At 43.9% G+C, this 21,035-nt stretch overlaps 1 protein-coding gene across 7 annotated transcripts in view; it reads left to right on the forward strand.

Annotated features, from left to right (window-relative positions):
* The window catches only part of FLNB (filamin B), a 142,210-nt gene that overhangs the window by 59,003 nt on the left and 62,172 nt on the right, over positions 1 to 21,035 (forward strand). For all 7 annotated transcript variants that reach the window (XM_019823423.3, XM_019823424.3, XM_045051752.1 and 4 more), the window contains exons 3-11: positions 470 to 567; positions 3,051 to 3,198; positions 10,850 to 10,968; positions 12,007 to 12,084; positions 13,519 to 13,681; positions 14,509 to 14,706; positions 17,307 to 17,444; positions 18,972 to 19,098; positions 20,177 to 20,313. In XM_019823423.3, coding sequence (XP_019678982.1) covers positions 470 to 567; positions 3,051 to 3,198; positions 10,850 to 10,968; positions 12,007 to 12,084; positions 13,519 to 13,681; positions 14,509 to 14,706; positions 17,307 to 17,444; positions 18,972 to 19,098; positions 20,177 to 20,313 — 1,206 coding nt within the window. The remainder of the gene's footprint in view (positions 1 to 469; positions 568 to 3,050; positions 3,199 to 10,849; positions 10,969 to 12,006; positions 12,085 to 13,518; positions 13,682 to 14,508; positions 14,707 to 17,306; positions 17,445 to 18,971; positions 19,099 to 20,176; positions 20,314 to 21,035) is intronic.

Genomic DNA, 21,035 nt, shown 5'->3' on the forward strand with positions numbered 1-21,035 from the left:
ATGGGACTGAGCCCTTAACCTGTGGGATTTTACACGATTTCTACATAGATTGTATCAATTTTGAGTTAAATTGTAGAACATCCAGCTGGCGTGAACCCTACACGTTTGGTGACTGGACTACAGAAGTGCAAATGTGGTAGGGGGGAAAATCCCCTGTAAAAAGGCACCAGGCTAAAATAGTTTTATAGGCTTTGTTTATTTATTTATACCACACCTTCAAGGAGTGAATAATCTCTGTGTTAATGCAAGAAAATAATGGCCTGAAGGAGAATTCTCAGTTTAGACTCAGAATAGTTTCTACTCTGGAGGAGTGGATACTTTTTGCCCTTAAAATATACAGTTCACTATGATTTTAGGAAGAAATTGTTCTCTGAATTAAGATACCAAAGGGGTTTAATTTAAGCACATGGCTTCCTTTAATCTTTTCAGTGAGTTAATATTAACAGAATCTTTTGTGTCATGTTAACAGGTCTGTGTCCAGACTGGGAATCCTGGGATCCACGCAAGCCTGTGGACAATGCACGGGAAGCTATGCAGCAAGCAGACGACTGGCTGGGTGTCCCACAGGTATATATACAAGCAACACCATGTCCCATGGGGCTATTTCCATCCTCCAGCTTGTTCTGAGACTCTGTGGATGCCTCTTTCGGTGTGGCAGGCAGTCTGACATCCTCAGCCTCAGCCCTCAGAGAGTATTGCCTATAACACTCTCCCCTCTTCCTCAGTTTACCCATAATAACAGGTTCTCATTGATTGAGGTGCTTGCAGATCATTCAAAAATCTTCACAGTGCTCTGTCACATGTGGCAAATTTTCTAGTGTTTCTGCTCCAAAGATCTCAAAGACTGTCTTGAGATACAAGACTGCAAATGTGGACTTTAATGATTAGGTTGAACTGTAAGAAATAGCCAATATTTGACCACTTTTTACATATTTTAGAAGTTTTTTTAAAGATCCAGTATCTTAGGGACAGTCACAGGACTTAGAAGTTTTTTTTTTTTTAATTTAAACCAGGATGACCTACCATTATTGGAAATTGTGGAAGAATTTGTATTGCTCCTAATCCTATCACAGGAATATGACAAGAGAACTTGGAAATTGAATAAATCTTGGATACCATTGACAGTAGCCACATTACATAGTTGAGGTCTTGTCTTCTAAGGTTTTTCAAGGAGGCTAAAAAACTCCCTCTGACATTTAAATACCAAGACTCCCATATTTGAAGCCCTGGTCAAGAGAACTTGTAGGTGGCCAGTGCCGTGGATGGATGACCTCACCACTGGTTACATTATGGACTAAGTAATCAGAGCCGAGTTCAGTGTATTTTGTAATAGGATCCCTTGGGAGATAGAAAATTTTGCCTGTATTTCTTTGGTTTTGACATCATGTCTCTGCTTCATGGCCCATTTCTTGGCTCTCCCATCCTCAGTAAGTGGTATGGTATCTTTTTCATCTCCTCTTAAACCTAGAACCATCTCCTTTTGATGTACGTGTGATGTTGGCACTGTATAGTTGTTGAGGGAGCTGCCTGGAAGAAATGTCAAATCAATGCACATCCTACATTTTATGGAATGAGTGAAGGCAATTGTTCAAACCCAAGTAGCTGTTCTGTTGCTGGAGGATAATGATCAGTATGTTTTCTGGTGTGTGTGTGTGTGTGTGTGTGTGTGTGTGTGTGTGTGTGTGTTACTTTGGGGTGAGGGAAGCTGGGTATATATGTTATTCATCTGCATTTAGTTAACCCAGTTCATGAGACAGAGCCTTCTGTTGGTCTGAGGAGTACTGCCTTACCTTACCTCCTCAGCACCCTTACGGGGGGCAGAGAGATTTTTTGTACTGTTTAGGACTAGGTCAGGTAGTAGGCCTGAGGCTGTGATGCCTTCAAGGAGGCTACCTGCCGAGCATGGGTGTAATCTTGCTCCTAGGCTACATGTCAGGAGAAATTAACTTCCTCCCTATTTTTTTTAATGGCTCTTAATGTATTGAAACCCATTGTCATCAGCTCAGGCCGCTCTAACAAAATACCATAGATTGGATGGTATAAACAACGGAAGTTTATTTCTCATATCTGGAGGCTAGAAGTCCAAGAGCAAGGTGCCAGCAGAGTCAGTTCTTGGTGGGGGCCCTCTTTGTGACTTGCAGACAACTGGCTTCTTGCTGTGCCCTCACATGGGAAAGAAAGAGAGGTCTGGTCTTTCCTTCTCTTAATCAGAGCATTAATCCCATCCTGGGGGCCCTATCCTCATGACCTCATCTAAACCCACTTACTTCCCTTGGGCCCCACCTCCTAATACCATTACCCGGGTGGTTAGGGCTTCAGCATGTAACAAGACCACAGATCTAATATGTTGCTGTGTTCTCTCTTTTTTTTTTTAATTACTATTTTTTATTGGTAGCAGAGTTCATAGAGATGCAGGCAGTGGGTAGATGAGCAAAGGGAAGGACCAGTTTATGTGCTTTTTGGTAATATGTGCAAATCCTGTGTATACTTGTTTCTTCTTCCTCCTCACTTGACATAGCTTACCCCTTCTGGAAAGTTTCCCCAGGGTAGGGGGTGAGCAGGCCTTTTTTGGAGGGTGGGTGTGCACCTCTGGAAATTACATATAGAATTGCCTGGAGGAGGGGCTCCTGGGTGGCTCAGTTGGTTAAGTGTCTGACTCTTTGATTTCAGCTCAGGTCATAATCTCATGAGCCATGGGTTCCATATTGGGCTTTGCACTGACAGCGCAGAGCCTGCTTGGGATTCTCTCTCTCTCCCTGTCTCTCTGCCCCTTCCCTGCTCGTGCACATGTGCACGCACTCTCTCTCTCTTAAAATAAATAAACGTTAAAAAAATTGTCTGGAGGGGGTCCTCAGCTTCCAAAACGAATAATGACACCTCTAAAAGGTTAAAAACACTGACATTGGCATGTAATTTGATAAAAGTTCACTTAATTTAGAGGCTGACTCAATTTCTTAATGTCTATAGTGTTTGACTTGAGACATTTGCAAAAACTTTAGCGGTTATAAGTGATATACTCTGGGTGTTCACCTACCATGCTGTTATTCTAGGTCATCACTCCTGAAGAAATTATTCACCCCGATGTGGATGAGCACTCGGTGATGACTTACCTGTCCCAGTTCCCCAAAGCCAAGCTCAAGCCGGGAGCTCCTCTGAAGCCCAAACTCAACCCGAAGAAAGCCAGGGCCTATGGCCGAGGTAAGCACTGGTCTTGCTGGGTTTAAGACTTGTCCTCTGGTCTTAGACATGATTATGTGGCTTCAGGAAGAAGGTTCTTAGAATCAAGAATGTATAGGCTTGATCCTCGAAGACCTCCCAGGCCTCCTTTGTCAGATGCTTTTTACCTCAAGGTCCATTTGTTCACAAGCAACTTTTCTGCTTTGTGAATCTAGGCTTTAAGAAATGCTGCTGCTGTAATGTGATGGAGAATGAGTTTATTGCATTGTGATTTTAGTGCAGTAACCGTGGGATGAAGACAGGACTATTTTCCCATTTTTCATATGAGAAATCAGAGAGGCCTGATCCGCTGGGGATAGGGGGTGCAGGTGCCTGTGTCATCAGGCTGCTGATTCATTTCTCCTTTGGTCATGCTCATGCTGCTTCAGATTTCCACATGGGGAGGGAGCTCTTGTGACCCCCTGACAGACACTTCCTTGCTGAGACATCCTGTTTATGATCACTGAGGCCACTGCGGGCTGCAGGACAGTGTTCTGCTCAGAATGTTATGGTGGGGTAAAGGCATGTTGAGGCATTTGGTGTTCTGGCTGCCATCTGACTTCAAGCACACCAGCTTTTTAAGAACTGTTGTATTTCAGCCCAGGGTGGTTTCTGGTAAAGATTAGCCCCTTGAGCTACAACTTACTCCCTTTGTTATGGGGAAAGGAAGGAGTGCATTATATTTCTTAATTTTCGTAATTACAGTTGGGATCACATTTAGAGGCACAAGATATCTTGTATATCCTCTCCTAGAATCTGCAGTTCTAACCATTCTAACAATAGTTTTCTTGAGTCCTGTGTGTGTGTGTGTGTGTGTGTGTGTGTGTGTGTGTGGTTGTCGAATGTAGGCATTGTGACAGTTCACTCACAAGCCTCTCCTAAAAATAGGGCATCCTCTTGTATAACCAGTCTTCATTATCACAGTAAGAAAATTAACAATTTCTTATCAACTAATATCCAGTTTATGTGAAAATTTCCCTATTGTCCTAAAATTGTCTATCATAGTTTTTGCTGTTTTATAAACCAAGATCTGATTAAGATTCACTACAGGGGCGCTTTGGTGGTTTAGTCAGTTAGGGTCATGATCTCAGATTTCATGAGATTGAGCCCCACGTTGGGCTTTGTACTGACAGCACAGAGCCTGCTTGAGATTCTCAGTCCCTCTCTCTGTCTGTGCCCTCCCTGCACGTGTGTGCTGTCTCTCCAAAGAAAGTAATAATAAACTTAAAAAAAAAAAAGATTGACTTACTAATTTTGTTGTTTCTTTAGACTCTTTTTAAAGAAATGTTTTTTTTATTTTGAGAGAGAGAGAGAAGGAGAGCATGAGCATGGGAGGGACAGAGGGAAAGAGAGAGAAAAAGGGAGAGAGAGAATTCCAAGCAGGCTCTGCACTGAGTGCAGGGCCTGATCTCACAACCATGAGATCGTGACCTGAGCTGAAATCAGGTGTCGGGCTCTTAACCGACTGAGCCACCCAGGTGCCTGTAGACTTTTTAAATCTAGAATAGCTTCCCTTAAAAAAATTTTTTTTTTTTTATGTATAACACTGACTTCCTGAAGAGTGCAAAGCACTTGTCTTGTAACAAGATGTTCCATACACTCATTCCCTTTGAAAATAGCATTTCCCTACTTGGTGTCAGCTTAGTCTTAAGGTGACCAAGGGCCAGGGCAATGGTGCTGTGTGCAGTTCTCAATCTTAGTGGTCAGGTTCTTATCTGTTTGTTTAGCATGATTTAGAACACCAGAGAGACCCTGATAGTTCTGGAACGAACCAACTTGCCTTTTGAGGTTCCTTTTGACATCGAGGTGGCACTGTGCAATCATTTGTGTGTATCGGGACTGGGCACTTTGTTTGAAGCCCTTCCCGGATGTGCATTCACTTAAAGGTTGGCTTGTCTGTGCTTGTTTTTTTTTTTTTTTTTTTTTTTTACTGTTTATGTATTTTAGAGACAGAGCACAAGTGGGGGAGGGGCAGAGAGAGCCGGAGACAGAATCTGAAGCAGGCTGCAGGCTCTGAGCCATCAGCACAGAGCCTGATGTGGGGTTTGAACCCACGAACCATGAGATCATGACCTGAGCCGAAGTTGGACGCTCAACCAACTGAGCCACCCATAAGCCCCTGTCCATGCTTGTTTTAAAAGTGCTTTCCCTAAAGCATAACGAAGAGTGGTGGCTAGAATAAGGAATCTCTGATTTTCAAGGTTATGCTTCTTTAATAGCAAAAAAGCTTCAAACAGCAAAGGAAATCTCTTGTTGACAAAATTGGTCAAATGGATTGAATTTAACCAAGGCATAAAATGCTTGTTTGAGGTCACCTTATCACTGGCTGTCCAGTTTCCCCATTGTTAATGTGAAACGGTTTCCTTTCACGATGCTGTTTTCTAGAAAATGACTATTTGCTACAGTTCAGGAATGTAGCTAGTCATTGCCATTCCTTCATCTGCTTTTTTTTTTTTAAAGATTTTATTATTTAAAAAAATTTCTTTTTAATGTTTATTTGTTTTTGACAGAGAGACAGAGACAGAGAGAGAGAGAGAGACAGAGAGAGAGAGAGGGAGGGGCAGAGAGAGAGGGAGACACAGAATCCGAAGCAGGCTCCAGGCTCTGAGCTATCAGCACAGAGCCTGACGCGGGGCTCGAACTCACAGACTGTGAGATCATGACCTGAGCCGAAGTCGGGTGCTCAACCGACTGAGCCACCCAAGCACCCCTTAAGATTTTATTTTTAAGTAATCATCCGACAGGGAGCTCCAGTTCACAACCCTGAGATCAAGAGTTGCATGTTCCACCTGCTGACCAGCCAGGTGCCCCTGATCTGCCTTTTTAAAATTTTATTTTATTTTTTATTTATTTATTTTTTAAGGTTTATTTATTTCTCAGAGAGAGAGAGAGAGAGAGAGAGAGAGAGAGAGAGAGAGAGCACACACAAGTAGGGGAGGGGCAGAGAAAGAGGGAGACACAGAATCTGAAGCAGGCTCCAGGCTCTGACCTGTCAGCACAGAGCTTGAACTCGTGAGCTGCGAGATTATGACCTGAGCCAAAGTCAGATGCTTAACCAACTGAGCCATCCAGGCATCCTGATCTGCCTTTTTTAACATTTTCTGTCCTTGTGGAGAAAATGCACCTTAAAAAATATATGTATGTACGCACATACATGTATGTATTCATAGGTATATATTTTTTGCATTTTTCTGTTGTGGTAAAATATACATAAGATAACATTCCCTATGTTAACTGTTTTAAAATGTACCATTTAGTGACATTAAGTACATTCACCGTGTTGTACAACTGTCTCTACCATCCATTTCCAGAATGTTTTCATCTTTCCAGACTGAAACTCTATACCCATTAAACTATAGCTCCCCATTTCCCCCTCCCCCAGCTCCTGGAAACCTCCATTCTCCCTTCTGTCTCTATGAATTTGCCGACTCTGGGTACCTCATGTAAGTGGAATCATAAAATATTTGTACTTTTGTGTCTGGCTTACTTCACCTAGTAAAATGTTTTCAGTGTTCACCCATGTCATGGCATGTGTTAGAATTTCATTCATTTTTAAAGCTGAATGTATATACCCCACATATACACCACACGCTTTATCCATGCTTCCGACAACAGACATGTGAATTGCTTCCACCTTTAGCTACTGTGAATAATGCGGCTGTGAACGTGTGTGTGCAGGTATCTGAATCCCTGCTTTCAGTTTTTGGGTATATACCTAAAAGTGGAATTGGTGGATTGTACAAGAATTCTGTGTCTGTTTTTTCTCTTTTTATCAGTAGGAGGGCCAAGTGTCATTTTGGGCAACAGAGCCACACATCAGGCCACATGGGTAGAGCCTTAAGATTTTATCTTTGTCCTGTGGTGAGACCGAGGGCAGGGGCAGTTTTCTTTCTCTCTTGTGTGGCCACATTGCTTCATTTTTGCCTAGTGAACCAAAGTACAGAGAACACTTCATCTTCTAGTTTCTAAAAGGATTGAGAGTGTTTTTGTTTTGTTTTGTTTTTTAATTTTATCTTTTGGACGTTGGCCAGATTGCAGTTACCAGCCGGTTGGCACTTGCAGATCTTACTCACTGAGACCCATTCACTGAAAGGATAGAGGGCTGGAGTGAGGCAAACTTACAGCCACAAACAGATCTTTGTGGTGGGCTTGCTTGCGGGGTTAGGTATGTTGAAAGCATGCATCCGTGAGCTAAGCAGAAACCTCTCTTAACACCCATGTTCTGAGTAAAGTATTCACTGCAGAGCAAGCCTTAAGCGCCCTTGTGAGGAGTCTGGGGGAATGATTGTGTCCTTACAGTTAGCACAGCTGTGAGAGAGTTCACAGAGGCTGGGTGGGGTTCAGCCTCCTGACCAACCATGGTTATTAGCCAAGGTGGGCCAACCCAAGCCCAGCCTTGGGTAAGTAGCAGAGTAAATGATTTCTCAAGCTGTTGGAATCAGATGGACTAGGTATTTGTGCATATCTTAAGTCCATATTTATGCATTAAGTGACCTGATCATTACATACATTCTAAGCGAAAGAAGAATGTAGAACATAAAAATTGAAAACCCTGCTTCCCAACTGCTAATCCCATTCTTTCCTTCAAAGTCCGAGGTATTTCTTTCCTGCCTTTTTTCTGTGCCGAAATGAATTCCAACTATGTAGCTTCTTCAGTTTGCATTTCTTTTCTTTTTTTAAAATTGTTTTGAAGCTTATTCATTTTTGAGAGACAGAGTGTGAGTCAGGGAGGGGCAGAGAGAGAGAGAGAGAGAGAGGAAGACACAGAATTCAAAGCAGGCTCCAGGCTCTGAGCTGTGAGCACAGAGCCTGACAGGGGGCTCAAACTCATGAATGGTGAGATCATGACCAGAGCCAAAGTTGGACACTTAGCCAACTGAGCCACCAAAGCACCCCTTAATATCATCGGAAGCCCAAAACATAATGAGCAATAGCAGTTGATAGATCTTACAAATATTTTTAAAATATTGAGCAGGCTGCCAGAACCCAAGGCAGAAAATAGCAAAGTGGAATGACTTTGGGGTTAATAAATACAATCTTCTTTTTAAAGGTGTATGACAGAATATTAGCAAATAGTTAGCAATATATGATAATAATTATTCAGCATGATCAAGCAGAGTTTGTTCCAGGGATGCAAGGCTGGCACACTATTAGAAAATCAGTCAAAACAATCTACTACCAGGGCACCTGGGTGGCTCAGATGGTTAAGCATCTGACTCTTGATTTTAGCTCAGGTCATGATCTCACGGTTCGTGAGATCAAGCCCTGAGTTGGGCTCTGCGCTGACATCACAGAGCCTGCTTGGGATTCTGTCTCTCCCTCTCTCTCCATCACTCCCTCTGTTCAAGCAGGTGCATGCACGCGTGCTTTCTCCCTCTCTCTCTCAAAATAAATAAACATCAAATAAAAAATCTACTACCATAACAGGCCATAAAGAAGGAAAATCACAGGGCCACATCAATTGATACAGAAAAAGCATTTGACAACATTCAACAGGCATCCATGATAAGAACTCAGAAAGGAGTGCCTGGGTGTCTCAGTTGAGTGTCTGACTCAGGTCATGATCTCAGCCGGGATCCAGCCCTGTCAGGCGCTGTGCCTTCCCATAAAAGGGAAAATATAATATGTTGGACTTCACCAAAATTAAGAACATAAAAAATGTCATGAAGTGTGGTCTGTGCCTTGAAGTCTTGGCATGGCACATGAAGATTGGACTGTGTTGCTGAAGCTTTCTTACAGTGAAGGCACACTCCTGGATGACTCCACTCTCTTGCAAGACAAGTGCCCTTAGCCTCCACCCTGCAGGCCACCTAAGACACCATCTCAAACAGAACTCAAAATGCTGTGGAGACAATGATTAGACTTTACTTTTAAAAACTATTTATTTATTATTTTGATTATTTTATTTTATAATTTTATTTTATTATTTCCTAGAGAAAGAGAGAGTGAACAAGGGGCAGAGAGAGAGAGAGAGAGAGAGAGAGAGAGAGAGAGAGAGAGAAGCCCATGCAGGCTCTGCACTGTTAGCACAGAGCCTGAAGCGGAGCTTGAGCTCACCCAAAGTGGGGCTTGAGCTCACTTGATGTGGGGCTTGTACTCATGAACTATCAAATTATGACCTGTTCCAAAGTCAGATACTTAACTGAGCCACACAGGTGCCCCACTTTAAAAACTTTTTAGAACAATTTAAAACTTTTTGTAGTTAAGAGAACAAGAAAACAAACTTAAGGCCAGGAGAAAATATTTGGGAGCCACATATCCAACAAAGACCTAGTATCTAGAATAAAGAAGGAACTCTCAAAACTCAGTCATGAAAAGAATCCAATTATGAAATGGACGAAAGATGTGAACAGACATTTCACTGAAGGGTGTGTACAAATGGGAAAGAAGCACATGAAAAGATGGTCAGTATCATTGGCCATAAGAGAAATGCAAACTAAAACCATTACACAGCTATCAAAATGGCTAAAATAGAAAGTAATGATAACTTTCTCTGCTGGCAAAGATGCAGAGAAAGCAGATCTAGAGCACTCATCCATTGCTGGTGGGAATGTAAAATGGTGCAACCACTCTAGAACACAGTGGGGGCAGTTTCTTAAAAAGAACTAAACTTGTAACTACTATACAACCCAGCAATTGCACTCCTTGGCATTTATCCCAGAGGAATGAAAGCCTATGTTCATATACAACCCTGTACACTAATGTTTATAGCAGTTTTATCAGCAACAGACAACTGGAAACAACCCAAATGTCCTTCAGTGGGTAGATGGTTAAACAAATGGTGGTACATTCATATCATGGAATATAACTCAGCAATAAAAGAACAAACTATTGATACAGGCACCAACCTGGATGAATCTACAGAAAATCATGCTTAGTAGAAAAAGCCAACCCCAAAAGGTTACATGATATGTGATTCCATTTATATAACATTCTAGAAATGATAAAATTATAGAGATAGAGAACAGATTAGTGGTTGTTAGGGTGGGAAGAGGGTGGGGTGGGAAGGGAGTGGGTATGGCGATGAGAGGGCAGCAACATGAAGGATCCCTGTGGGGATGGAAATGTTCTCTGTCTTGACTGTGTCAAGCTCAGGACTCTTGTGATACTGTAGTAGAGTTTTGTACGATGTAACATTTGGGGAACTGGATAAAGGTATTATTTCTTTCACCTGCAGGTGCGTATCTCAAATTATTTTGCTCAGTCATCTCAAAATAAATAGTTTGTTTAAAAAAATAATGATTGAATGCAATTTTTAAGCCTTTCAAGCAATACAGAATTGTCTTTAGTGAAAAATGAGCTCTTCTCCCATACCTCATTCCTCCTTCCCCCGTGTCACCTCCCTCAGGGCAAACCCCACTGGTAGTTACTATGTTCATTTTTCATAGTTGTAGAGACTTCTACTGAATTTCTCTCAATATTTCAGAATTGGAGATCACTTAAATAACAAGGACAAAATTAGGGCTTTTGACCTGTTTGATAATCCTTGTCACAGATGTTCTCATATGGTAGCTACAGGCTTGGGTCCCATCTCTCAGTTCCCCCAGAAGGAACAGAACAAGGGAACACTGTGGGTGATGGCCTATGTCAAAGCCCCCACCTAACTTGTAATGTGCTTCTGTAAACCTGACAGGAATCGAGCCTACTGGAAACATGGTAAAGCAGCCAGCCAAGTTCACTGTAGACACCATCAGTGCCGGGCAAGGAGACGTGATGGTGTTTGTTGAGGACCCAGAAGGGAACAAAGAGGAGGTATGTTGGAAGACGCTGCCACTCCATGGAACCTTTGGGGCTGTGACAGGGCCAGGCACCATGCGTTCATTTTCTAAGAGGATCCTGTGGCTTAGAGCAGTCAGAATAATTGTCCCAGGACTATGCCTTGAAACGTAATAGAAATCAATACCCAAGGACACAGTGTTTAATAAAATAAGGGATACTTTGGATTTAGCAAAGGCCTTGTAAATTGAAGTTTCAGATGCTCAAGACCAGAATAACAACAATACTGATGCAGTACAATACAGCCACATACTGTTGCTTTACTCTCTTCTGAGACTGACTATCCTTGGTTCCTACCTCAGGGCCTTTGCCCATACTGTTCCTTCTATTTATCTTCGTAACACTGGATTTTATTCCTGGTGCTTAGCACCATCTGAAATTCTACACTTACTGGTATATTGTCTGTTTCTCCCACTGATGCAGGGACTGCCCCTGATTTTTGGTATCTGACACTAGGCCTGACATTTCATAAACTCTTTTTTTCTTTTTTTAATGTTTATTTATTTTTGAGAGAGAGAGACCAAGAGAAAGACAGACACGGAGTGTGGGGAGGGGAGGGTCAGAGAGAGAGGGAGACAGAATCTAAAGCAGGCTCCAGGCTCCAAGCTGTCAGCACAGAGCCTGATGCGAAGCTTGAGCCCACAAACCAGGAGACCATGCCCTGAGCCAAAGTTGGATGCTTAACCAAATGAGCCACCCAGGCGCCCCCATAAACTCTTAATAATTACTGGACCAATAAAGGTTTAAGTTACTCACTTTATGGTCCCTCTCATCTAGTGAGTTCTAGCCCTGAGACAGTGGAGAGTTAGGACTTGGGTATACATTTGTGCTACATGACCTTGTTTCTGTGACTTTAGGTTGCTTCTTTCCTGGGGCATCCTTTAGAAGTGATGGTGCAGGAAATCGCCAGGACAGGGTCTTCACCTGGCACCTTGTGGCAGGGCCTTGGCTGGCATAGCATACTTTTACTGACACCCATCACCTTCTCTAACTATTGCTCATTTTCTGTCCTAGGCACAAGTGACTCCAGACAGTGACAAGAACAAGACATACTCTGTGGAGTATTTGCCCAAGGTCACCGGGCTGCACAAAGTAAGATGAGGTGTTCTGGCTGTTGCTTTGACTGCTCTTCTGGGCTTGTTTCAATATGTGTCTCTTAGGAAGGTTGAATTCTACTAGGTTCTTTGCAATGTCTTAAGATTTTTTAAACTCCATCTGGGTGACAAGTGGTTGTAGCTGCATGCCTGGAGTATAGGTGCTAAGCTGTGGGCTCTTTATCTTTAATGCTTCCTTAAGTACTCCTCTTTGGGGTGCTCCAGAGCATCTATAAGTATTGGGGCCTAAGTGTGGAGAAGGCCAGTTGAATATAGTCAAAGCCAGTGTCCCAGTCATGCACCTGGAAAAATGCTGGGGGTCTGGTCCTCAGGTTCTTCATCTCAACAACATTTTGAGTTCTATTTGAGTGGGTGTCCAGTTGGCCTATAGGACAGGAGCCAAGGGAGCCTTGCAAGAGAGTAGGGTGACCCAAGAGTGTGCCTTTCCTTGAAAGAAAGCCTTCAACAGCACACATGGGCCTATCCCTGTGTACCATGCTAATATTTTGAGACCTGGACCATACTTACTACCTTGGTTGTTAGTGAATTCACCTGGAATCATGGCTATAGATTTTTCTTACACCTTTAGGATATCACAAATTTAGGAGAAAAAAAATCTTGAAGGGAGCATTTATGATGTAATTAATTCTGTCAATTAATGAATGAAACCCAATGAAACCCAACTCCATGCCCCTTCAAATTTAAAAGATGAGAGCTCCAACTCGAATTTTATTTTATTTTTTATTTTTACTTAAAAAAATTTTTTTTAATGTTTATTTATTTTTTAGAGAAGAGAGAGACACAGAGCATGAGCAGGGAGGGGCAGAGAGAACGGAGACACAGAATCTGAAGCAGGCTTCAGGCTCTGAGCTGTCAGCACAGAGCCTGATTCGGGGCTCGAACCCACGAGCTGTGAGATCATGACCTGAGCTGAAGTCGGACACCCAACTGACTGAACCATCCAGGCGCCCCCAACTCAAATTTTAAATGAAAATCTATACTGTATCTCAAATTTATGTATCTGAGAATGATTTTTGGTCCCATGAAAAATATTTTGACTCTGGGTTTGAAATCCTGGAACTATACCTTGTACCACTAGGGGGGTCAGTGGCCCCTTCTGCAGCTGCCTTCAAGGGCCCCATGTCTACAGATTCAAGTATAAGTATTTGTTCATATCCTATTATATTGGCTAGCCATAACTGATGTAAGCATTTTTAGTTTGCTGAAAGCATGATGTCCTAGGCCCAGCCTTGTGGCCAATGGAGCCAGGTGGGAGTCCCATTCAAGTTGCTTAACCAGGGCCTCTGGTTCCAGCCACCTTTGTATGTATAGTTAGGAGATGGAAGAGAAGATTGTTAATGCATGTGGCTTCATATGGTGGTCTCCCTGGGCAGGGAGAAGTGACTATATCTCATCTATCTGTCACCCGCAGGTTACAGTCCTCTTTGCAGGACAGCACATCTCCAAGAGCCCATTTGAAGTGAATGTTGACAAGGCGCAGGGAGATGCCAGTAAAGTCACTGCCAAAGGCCCAGGCTTGGAAACTGCTGGAAACATCGCCAATAAGCCCACCTACTTTGACATCTACACAGCAGGTATTGTGGACCAGGCTTTCTTCTGGAGCCTGAGATGATTCTCAGGAGCCCCAAAGGTTTGGGATGCCTGACCTTTTGTCTTTTCAAACAACCAACAACAAAAGTGCCTTTTTCCAAGTGTGTTGGTTATGTTTATAGATTTTCCTAAAAAAATTTTTTTACATTTATTTATTTTTGAGAGACAGAGAGAGACAGAGAGTGAGCAGAGGAGGGGCAGAGAGAGAGGGAGACACAGAATCTGAAGCAGGCTCCAGGCTCTGAGCAAGCTGTCCGCACAGGGCCCAATGTGGGGCTCGAATTCATGAACTATGAGATCATGACCTGAGCTGAAGTCGAACACTCAACCGACTGAGCCACCCAGGTGCCCCATGTATTTATAGATTTTACTAAACCAGCTTTTCTTCTTTAAGATCTTACACTCAAGCTTGACTTTAGTTATTAATTATCAGGTAACTTCTGCACACATTTCTGACTGGAATAACCATTGCAAAGAAACTAAGTTTTGAGAATCATCTGCTAGACCAAATTCTATGCAAGGCCAGGGTGGGGGCTGGTGGGGAGGAATAAGGATAAGGTGGGGAGGATAAGACACGATTCTTGGAACATCACTTTCTTTTCAGTGTAGAAAACTTAGAAAATATGGAATGGGAGAAAAGGAAAGTTTATGACCCTCCTCCCCCAACCAGATAACAGTTGTTTGCGTCTTGGCGTGGACTTTGACCTTCAGAGTACCTGTCTCCTTCGGTCTCCATCTTGTACCTGAGCTCATCCACAGTGAGTGTTCTGACAAGGTGACCTGGGCTCACAGAATGCTTGTTCTCTCCTAGGTGCCGGTGTGGGTGACATTGGTGTTGAAGTGGAGGATCCCCAGGGGAAGAACACTGTGGAATTACTGGTGGAAGACAAAGGAAACCAGGTGTATAGATGTGTGTACAAACCAGTACAGCCTGGCCCCCATGTGGTCAAGGTCTCCTTTGCTGGGGACACCATTCCCAAGAGTCCCTTCGTTGTACAGGTTGGGGAAGGTGAGTGCTGGGGTGGCCAAATATATCTGCTTCTGGCATTGAGGCTGACGGTGTGCACAGCTGGGCTCCGAGGCCAGGGGTATAATGGGGGCCACACTGGACTCGCACCTGTCCCCTTTCTGCCAGGTCCCCTTTGGTGGGAAGTGGCTTGCTTTGTCCTCAAGATATTAATATGAACATCTTATTGTGAGCTGTGCGCTGACCTAAGTGCTTCGCTTGTATTAACGCATTCAGTCCTCCCCAAAACACTCGTGTCAGAGGCTCGTCACTGAGAGATGCAGGACTGAGGCCATTTGGGCAGTTGGTGTCTGTGGCTGAGGTTGGCACCTGTGGCACTGCTGGTGCCCTGTGGCCTCCACTGCTTGGCCTTTACTGGCCGTCAGGCACTTAGCATGACTGCATCTAATCATCACACCAACCAGTGTGTTTCAGGTGCTAAAATTATCTCCAGTTTTCAGGTGGAGACACTGAGGTTTGGATAACATAAAGTATCAGTGAGTACGGACTAGGCATCAGTAGAAGTAGAACTCAGGTCTCTTTTGACCCCTTACCCATGCTGCTAAACCCCTTCTGCAGCCAGAGCATGCTTTTTTCTCTAACGTCAGATCCCTTTCCTTCTGACTTTGTTGTTCTTTTGTTTTGTTTTGTTTTCCAACTCTGTTGCCTTTTCTAACCAATACTTGCCTTTCCCTGTTCTGTCCTCTGCATCTGCATCCATAGAACTGGCTTCTTCTCTGAATCCTACCTCTGGGTCAGCCTGGACCCCGAAGCTGTTGGCTTCCTAACTGAGAGCACTGGGCCAGAGGCATCTTGCTGGGTAAGGGCTGGTTGAATGGGACTTCCATGCCAGTTCCCTGTGCTACCTGCACACATTAGCTGGGCCTGTGCTGTTTGTGACCTCAAGACGTGACAGTGTGGGGGTCAATGTTACTTGTCTAGCTGGACCCCAAACCTGCTCTCTAGGTACATTGAAACATGTCTAAGACATCTCAAAATGGTGGAGGACCTGGTGGTTTCTTTCAAACTCTTTAGCTCCATTTAGTGTTTATATGAACTGAGCAGTTACCCTTTTGATGTTGAGACTATTACCCGTGTTCAGAATTTCCATGAGTGTTTGGTTGTTTTTTTTAAGACATATAAAAACCCTCCAAGGGAAGTCCTGTCATCCTGTTGTGACTTATTTCTGGTATGACCGACTTTTCTCCTTTTGACAAAGGAAAAAAAACAAGACCGACATATTCATAAATAAAAGTCTCTTTGACATATGCAGGAAAGAATTTTTAACAGCTTTCCTGTTCTAATATTGTTTTCTGATTCCCTCTCACTTGTGGACTACATTTTTCACCTTGCATATCCATCCATCACTTGTACTATTTAGTATTTAATTGATAGAGTTTTTCTTTTGATGTACTCACCTTTCCACTACTTAACTGATTTCATATAAAAAAAGAATCTTCATGCCATTTTCACAATGGAAAACCAGTGTCACTTGCCATAAAGTGTGGCCATAAAACTTACGTTCATCCGTGAACCAGCTAAAATAATCTCCAACTCCTAGGATATGAGTATATCTTTTCGGGAAGCAGTTGTTTGCCAAATAGCCAGCTGAGAACATTGCAAGGTGGAGGCGCCAGAGGAGGAATTCTCTTCCTTCTATGCAGTAAAGAGTTTCATCCTCTGGAGTCTATGATCTCACTTCTAGCATATAGAGAACTACCGAATGTGCAGTGTCAGATTTGGAAAGGAAAAACTACTTAATAAACAACGTGACATTTTGCCCATTGCTTTCTCTTTTCTGTACATAAAAGAGTTGCCCAAGTTGGCAAAGAATTCCTAGGGTACAAGGATGCATTTTATCAACCATGGGACAGTAGTTTTGTGGGCCTGTCATGTAAGAAGTACCAGAAACTACCTTGGTCCTTAATTTTTAGACTTCTGACTTCAGGTTTTTTAAACCAGATCCAGAAATCAAATGGAGAGTGGCGTTTACTGCTAATTGTTGCATTTATAGCCACCCACATTCTGATTACCTGGTGACAGCACTAAAATATTTGTCTGCCATGGCCAGGGTGGGGTTGAATGGGTCTCTTTTTGAGCTGTCCTCTGGCTCTTCATGCGGAAGACGATCACATTTCGACTTTTAGAAATGGCTGATCTGAAGTTGGGAACGTGGTCAGATGTTTTCAAGTGCTACATTTTTCAAATAGACTTGAAAAAGTTTGGTCTTCCCAATTACTGGGCCCTTGAGTATGGCAATGAGATTTAACTCTCCTTCACTACCAAGAGGATAAATGCCAGGATTCAGCGGGTTCCAGGAGCTCAGCAAATGCATGCTGTGCTTCTCCTTCTTTCTGTGCCAAAGTAACTGCCCCCCCGCCCCCACGCCCCTACTGTCCCTCTGCGGTGTGGCTGGACAAAGTTATGTTGTGTCCTTATTTGCTAGCCTGGTGTGTTCCCTGAACGGGACCCTTGGCCTCAGGCAACTGCTGCAGGCGCTCTGTGCAGAGCAAACATTTTCTTGGCGGGTGGCTCCAAGTTACCTTGGCTTGCTCAACTCTAGCGAATGAAAGGTTGAATTGATGTCAAAACTGTGTCTGCAGCCTGTAGTCCAAACGCCTGCCGGGCCAGTGGCCGAGGCCTGCAGCCCAAAGGCATCCGCATCCGGGAGACTGCAGACTTCAAGGTTGATACCAAAGCTGCTGGAAGCGGAGAACTCGGTGTGACTGTGAAGGGTCCTAGTAAGTGCTGCTTTGTTTCCTCATCTCAGGTGTGACTTTGGCTGGCTTTGCAGCCATAGCATATGGATTTCATCCCACAGCTGGTTTTGATTGATCCCAGAGAGCTATGTCAAAGAGTTGAGGCACTCTGGGCTCCATGGGGATTGGTTGATTAGTTACGTCTACCCTGGATACAGGTGGGAACAGTGGTAGCTTGACCGCCTCACATATTAAGGCTTCTGGGAAAAGAAAAAGCAGTGATGCAATAGAGTTTGAGAAGTGCTCTCCTTGGAATGACAACCTGAAGTGGCTTATTTTTTATTTGAGGAAACCTAGGCTCGAGAGAAAGGGTCTTGCCCAAGGTCACACAGCTCATAAGCATCTGGGCTGGAAGTCAAGCACAGTCTCTAAAGCCAGTAATTTTCCCACTACAGGTTACATTTTATAGATGATGAAATTATGCCAAGTACCTAATTACTATGATCAGTGCTTATAGAAGGAGAATAAAATTCCCCTAAGATTAAGTTTTCTTTGTAGATAACTGCTGTTCATGGAGGGGTGGGTTGCACTCTGCAACTCATTCTTCCTCCCTTTTTGGGGAGGGAGACCGCAGACACAAGGTCAGGTGTCTGCTCTGCTTGTGTTTTCCCCTGCCGCAGATAAGCAGCTCTCCATTGCTGGCTGCAGGTGTAGCAGCCCTCAGTGGGAATGTGAACTTCCTATGCCAAGGTTTCTCCCACCCTCTGTGTTCCCAACAGGCTGGGGCAGGAGTGTTCTGAGCTCCAGGAGGTTAATATTTGATCTCAGAGCACCAAGCTGCGAGGAGGGCTGTGCTCTAAGGGTGGCCAAGGTTCTAGACTGCCCAGACCTGGAGCCAACCTACTCTGGGGCTGCCCTCCTTGCTGGCTTGTTGCTACAGGAGCCAAGGAGGCATTTTCTCTGACCTTGGATTCTCGCTTGACTAAGTGGCTTTCCCAGCCAAACCTCAGGGCTCAACATAAAACAAGTTCCTACCTGATGGCTGAGTCTGGAGTTTGTGGTGCAGCATCTAAAACCTGTCCTCTTGTGGAGAGCATACAGGAACTTTCTCACTTTTGTCGTCCAGCTTTGAAAAAAGATGTGCGAGGGCAGTAATTTATGCCAGAAATTCATGCCAAATACTCCTAAGGGTTCTGTCCCTCCTCAGTTTTGTGAGAGGCTAAGACAGCTAGCTATGATCGTTAAGGAAAATTGAGATAGGACTAGATTTGTCTGAATATAGTCCCAGGAGGTCCAGGACCTTGTGGCCTTCTTTTAGCTCAGCGAGCCTACTAATGCCGTTTAGCTGGGAAGTCTTCCTGTTCCCCACACTTTGAGGCAGAAATGCATCTATTTTTAGGCTTGGATTAATCTCCTAGGTTTTGAGGGTCTCACACTCTGAGGCAGCCCACTTCGTTTCCCTCTGTGGCTTATGTCTTATAGATATTGCTGTCTTTCTGCTCTCGTCTTTTGGATGCTTGTTCTGAGCCTGGAATTGCATTGGAAAGATGTTGTGCTTTCTTCCCACAGAGGGTCTGGAGGAGCTGGTGAAACAGAAAGGCTTTCTGGATGGAGTCTATGCATTTGAGTATTACCCCAGCACCCCGGGGAAATACAGCATTGCCATCACGTGGGGGGGACACCACATTCCAAAGAGGTGAGTCTCCAGCTGGAGTTGCGTCTTCTCTGGAGGCGTGCTCAGTCCAGGGAAAGAGATCTGCTTTGTTGAAAACTTTTTTTTTTTTTCCTCATAGCAGCACACAGACATTTGGCCTGTTCTCAAAAACAGCAGAAAGTCACTGTGGTTTCGGCTGCCTTGCTTTAAATCAAATGCTGGTGGTTTGGGGCTGGTGGAGGGCGGGGGGTGGGGGAAGCAGGGAAGTCAGAAGGAGCAGTAATAGAGAGCAAATGGGCTGTGTGTCTATATACCCTTATATAAACTAAGATTCTCTTTCTTTCAATGTGTGCCTCTGTTCAGGAATGCCATGGGGGTAAAGTCTGCCATGGTTTACATTAAAATTCTCTACGTGAGTGCAGTCACGAGCCAAGGGACGCAGACTCCAGCTTTGTCTTGTGGGCATCACAATTACCCTCCCCTGTTCATGTGTTTTCCAGCTTTCCTGGGGGCAACTTTAAACTCTGAATAAATTCCATTTACCTTGAGAAATATCTGGGCATTACAGGGTTCTGAGAATCTAAGCAAACTTTTTTTTTAAGTTTATTTATTTATGCAATCGCTACCCCCAGCATGGGGCTCAAATGAGCCCCGTGTTCTACTGACTGAGCCAGCCAGGCACCTCTCTAAGCAAACTTTCTTTTTTTTTACTCTCCCATATGAAAGTTAAAGCGTATTCATTCATGTAGGAGATAAAGCCTATTCAACCTAGTTTTCTTCTTTATAAGCAGGATCTAGAGAAGTATGCTGTCTCTTACCATCCAGAGCTCACAGTCTGGTGAGGTCTACATTCAAGGGTGAATGATCAGAAGGATATTGCAAGGCAGTGTGTCTTGAGCGCCCACCCATTGGCCACCTGAGTGCCCCGAGGCAGCCACAGTCCTTTATATTGTTGACATAACAATGACCGTGGGGGCACCTGTGTGGAGGAAGGGGTTGGCTAGATAGACATTGGGACTGTAGGTAAAAGGAGTGGAAAAAATATGTGCAAACAACTTATGGCTGTTTGTAGTCTCTTCTTTGTTCTTCTTTAATGCTTTTTCTGTTCCTTTTCTCTTAGCCCCTTTGAAGTTCAAGTTGGCCCTGAAGCAGGCATGCAGAAAGTTCGTGCATGGGGCCCTGGCCTCCACGGTGGGATTGTCGGGCGGTCGGCAGACTTCGTGGTAGAGTCCGTTGGCTCTGAAGTGGGGTCTTTGGGTAGGTGGAAGCAGCTGGCCAGCGGCTTCTGGAAAGCTGAGATTACATGAGGCCTGGTCCCAATGTCAGGCTGAGAGTTGAGTCCTCCTCCAAGCTTCACTACCCTTAGCCCCCTTGCCTCCTGACCATCCGTGGCCAGCTCTGAATACGGCTGTGGGATTGGGATTTTCATTTTCCTCTTGCCCTTCAAGTTGCCCTCTGCCTCTTCATTAATTCCAAGGACAGAGGTTTTCTACGGATGTTGTGCTTGAAACAGCGCTTGGAACATAATAGGCACTCTGCAAGTAATTGTTGCCTGAATTCTTAGTTTAGATGAATGAATAAATTTTGCTGAAATTTGAAATTTGGAGAATAAATGTTCTTTGGAGCATAACAGAGTATATTTTATTTTACTTATTTTATCATTTTTTTTTTAGTTTACTTATTTATTTTGAGAGAGAGAGAGAGAGGCAGAGATAGGGGGAGAGAGAGGGGGAGAGAGATGATCTGAAGCAGGTTCTACACTGTCAGAGCAGAGTTCGATGTGGGGCTCGAACCTACTAACTGTGATATCATGATCTGAGCCAAAGTCAAGAGTCAGATGCTCAACTGACTGAGCCACCCAGGCACCCCGATTTTAAATACATATCTGATGTAAATAGAATCGCTTTAGATCAGTGGTCAGCAAACCTGCTCTATAAAGAACCAGATAGCAAATGTTTTAGTATTGTAGGCCGTATTCT

Source organism: Felis catus, chromosome A2 (assembly GCF_018350175.1).
Source record: "Felis catus isolate Fca126 chromosome A2, F.catus_Fca126_mat1.0, whole genome shotgun sequence".
Lineage (NCBI taxonomy): Eukaryota > Metazoa > Chordata > Mammalia > Carnivora > Felidae > Felis > Felis catus.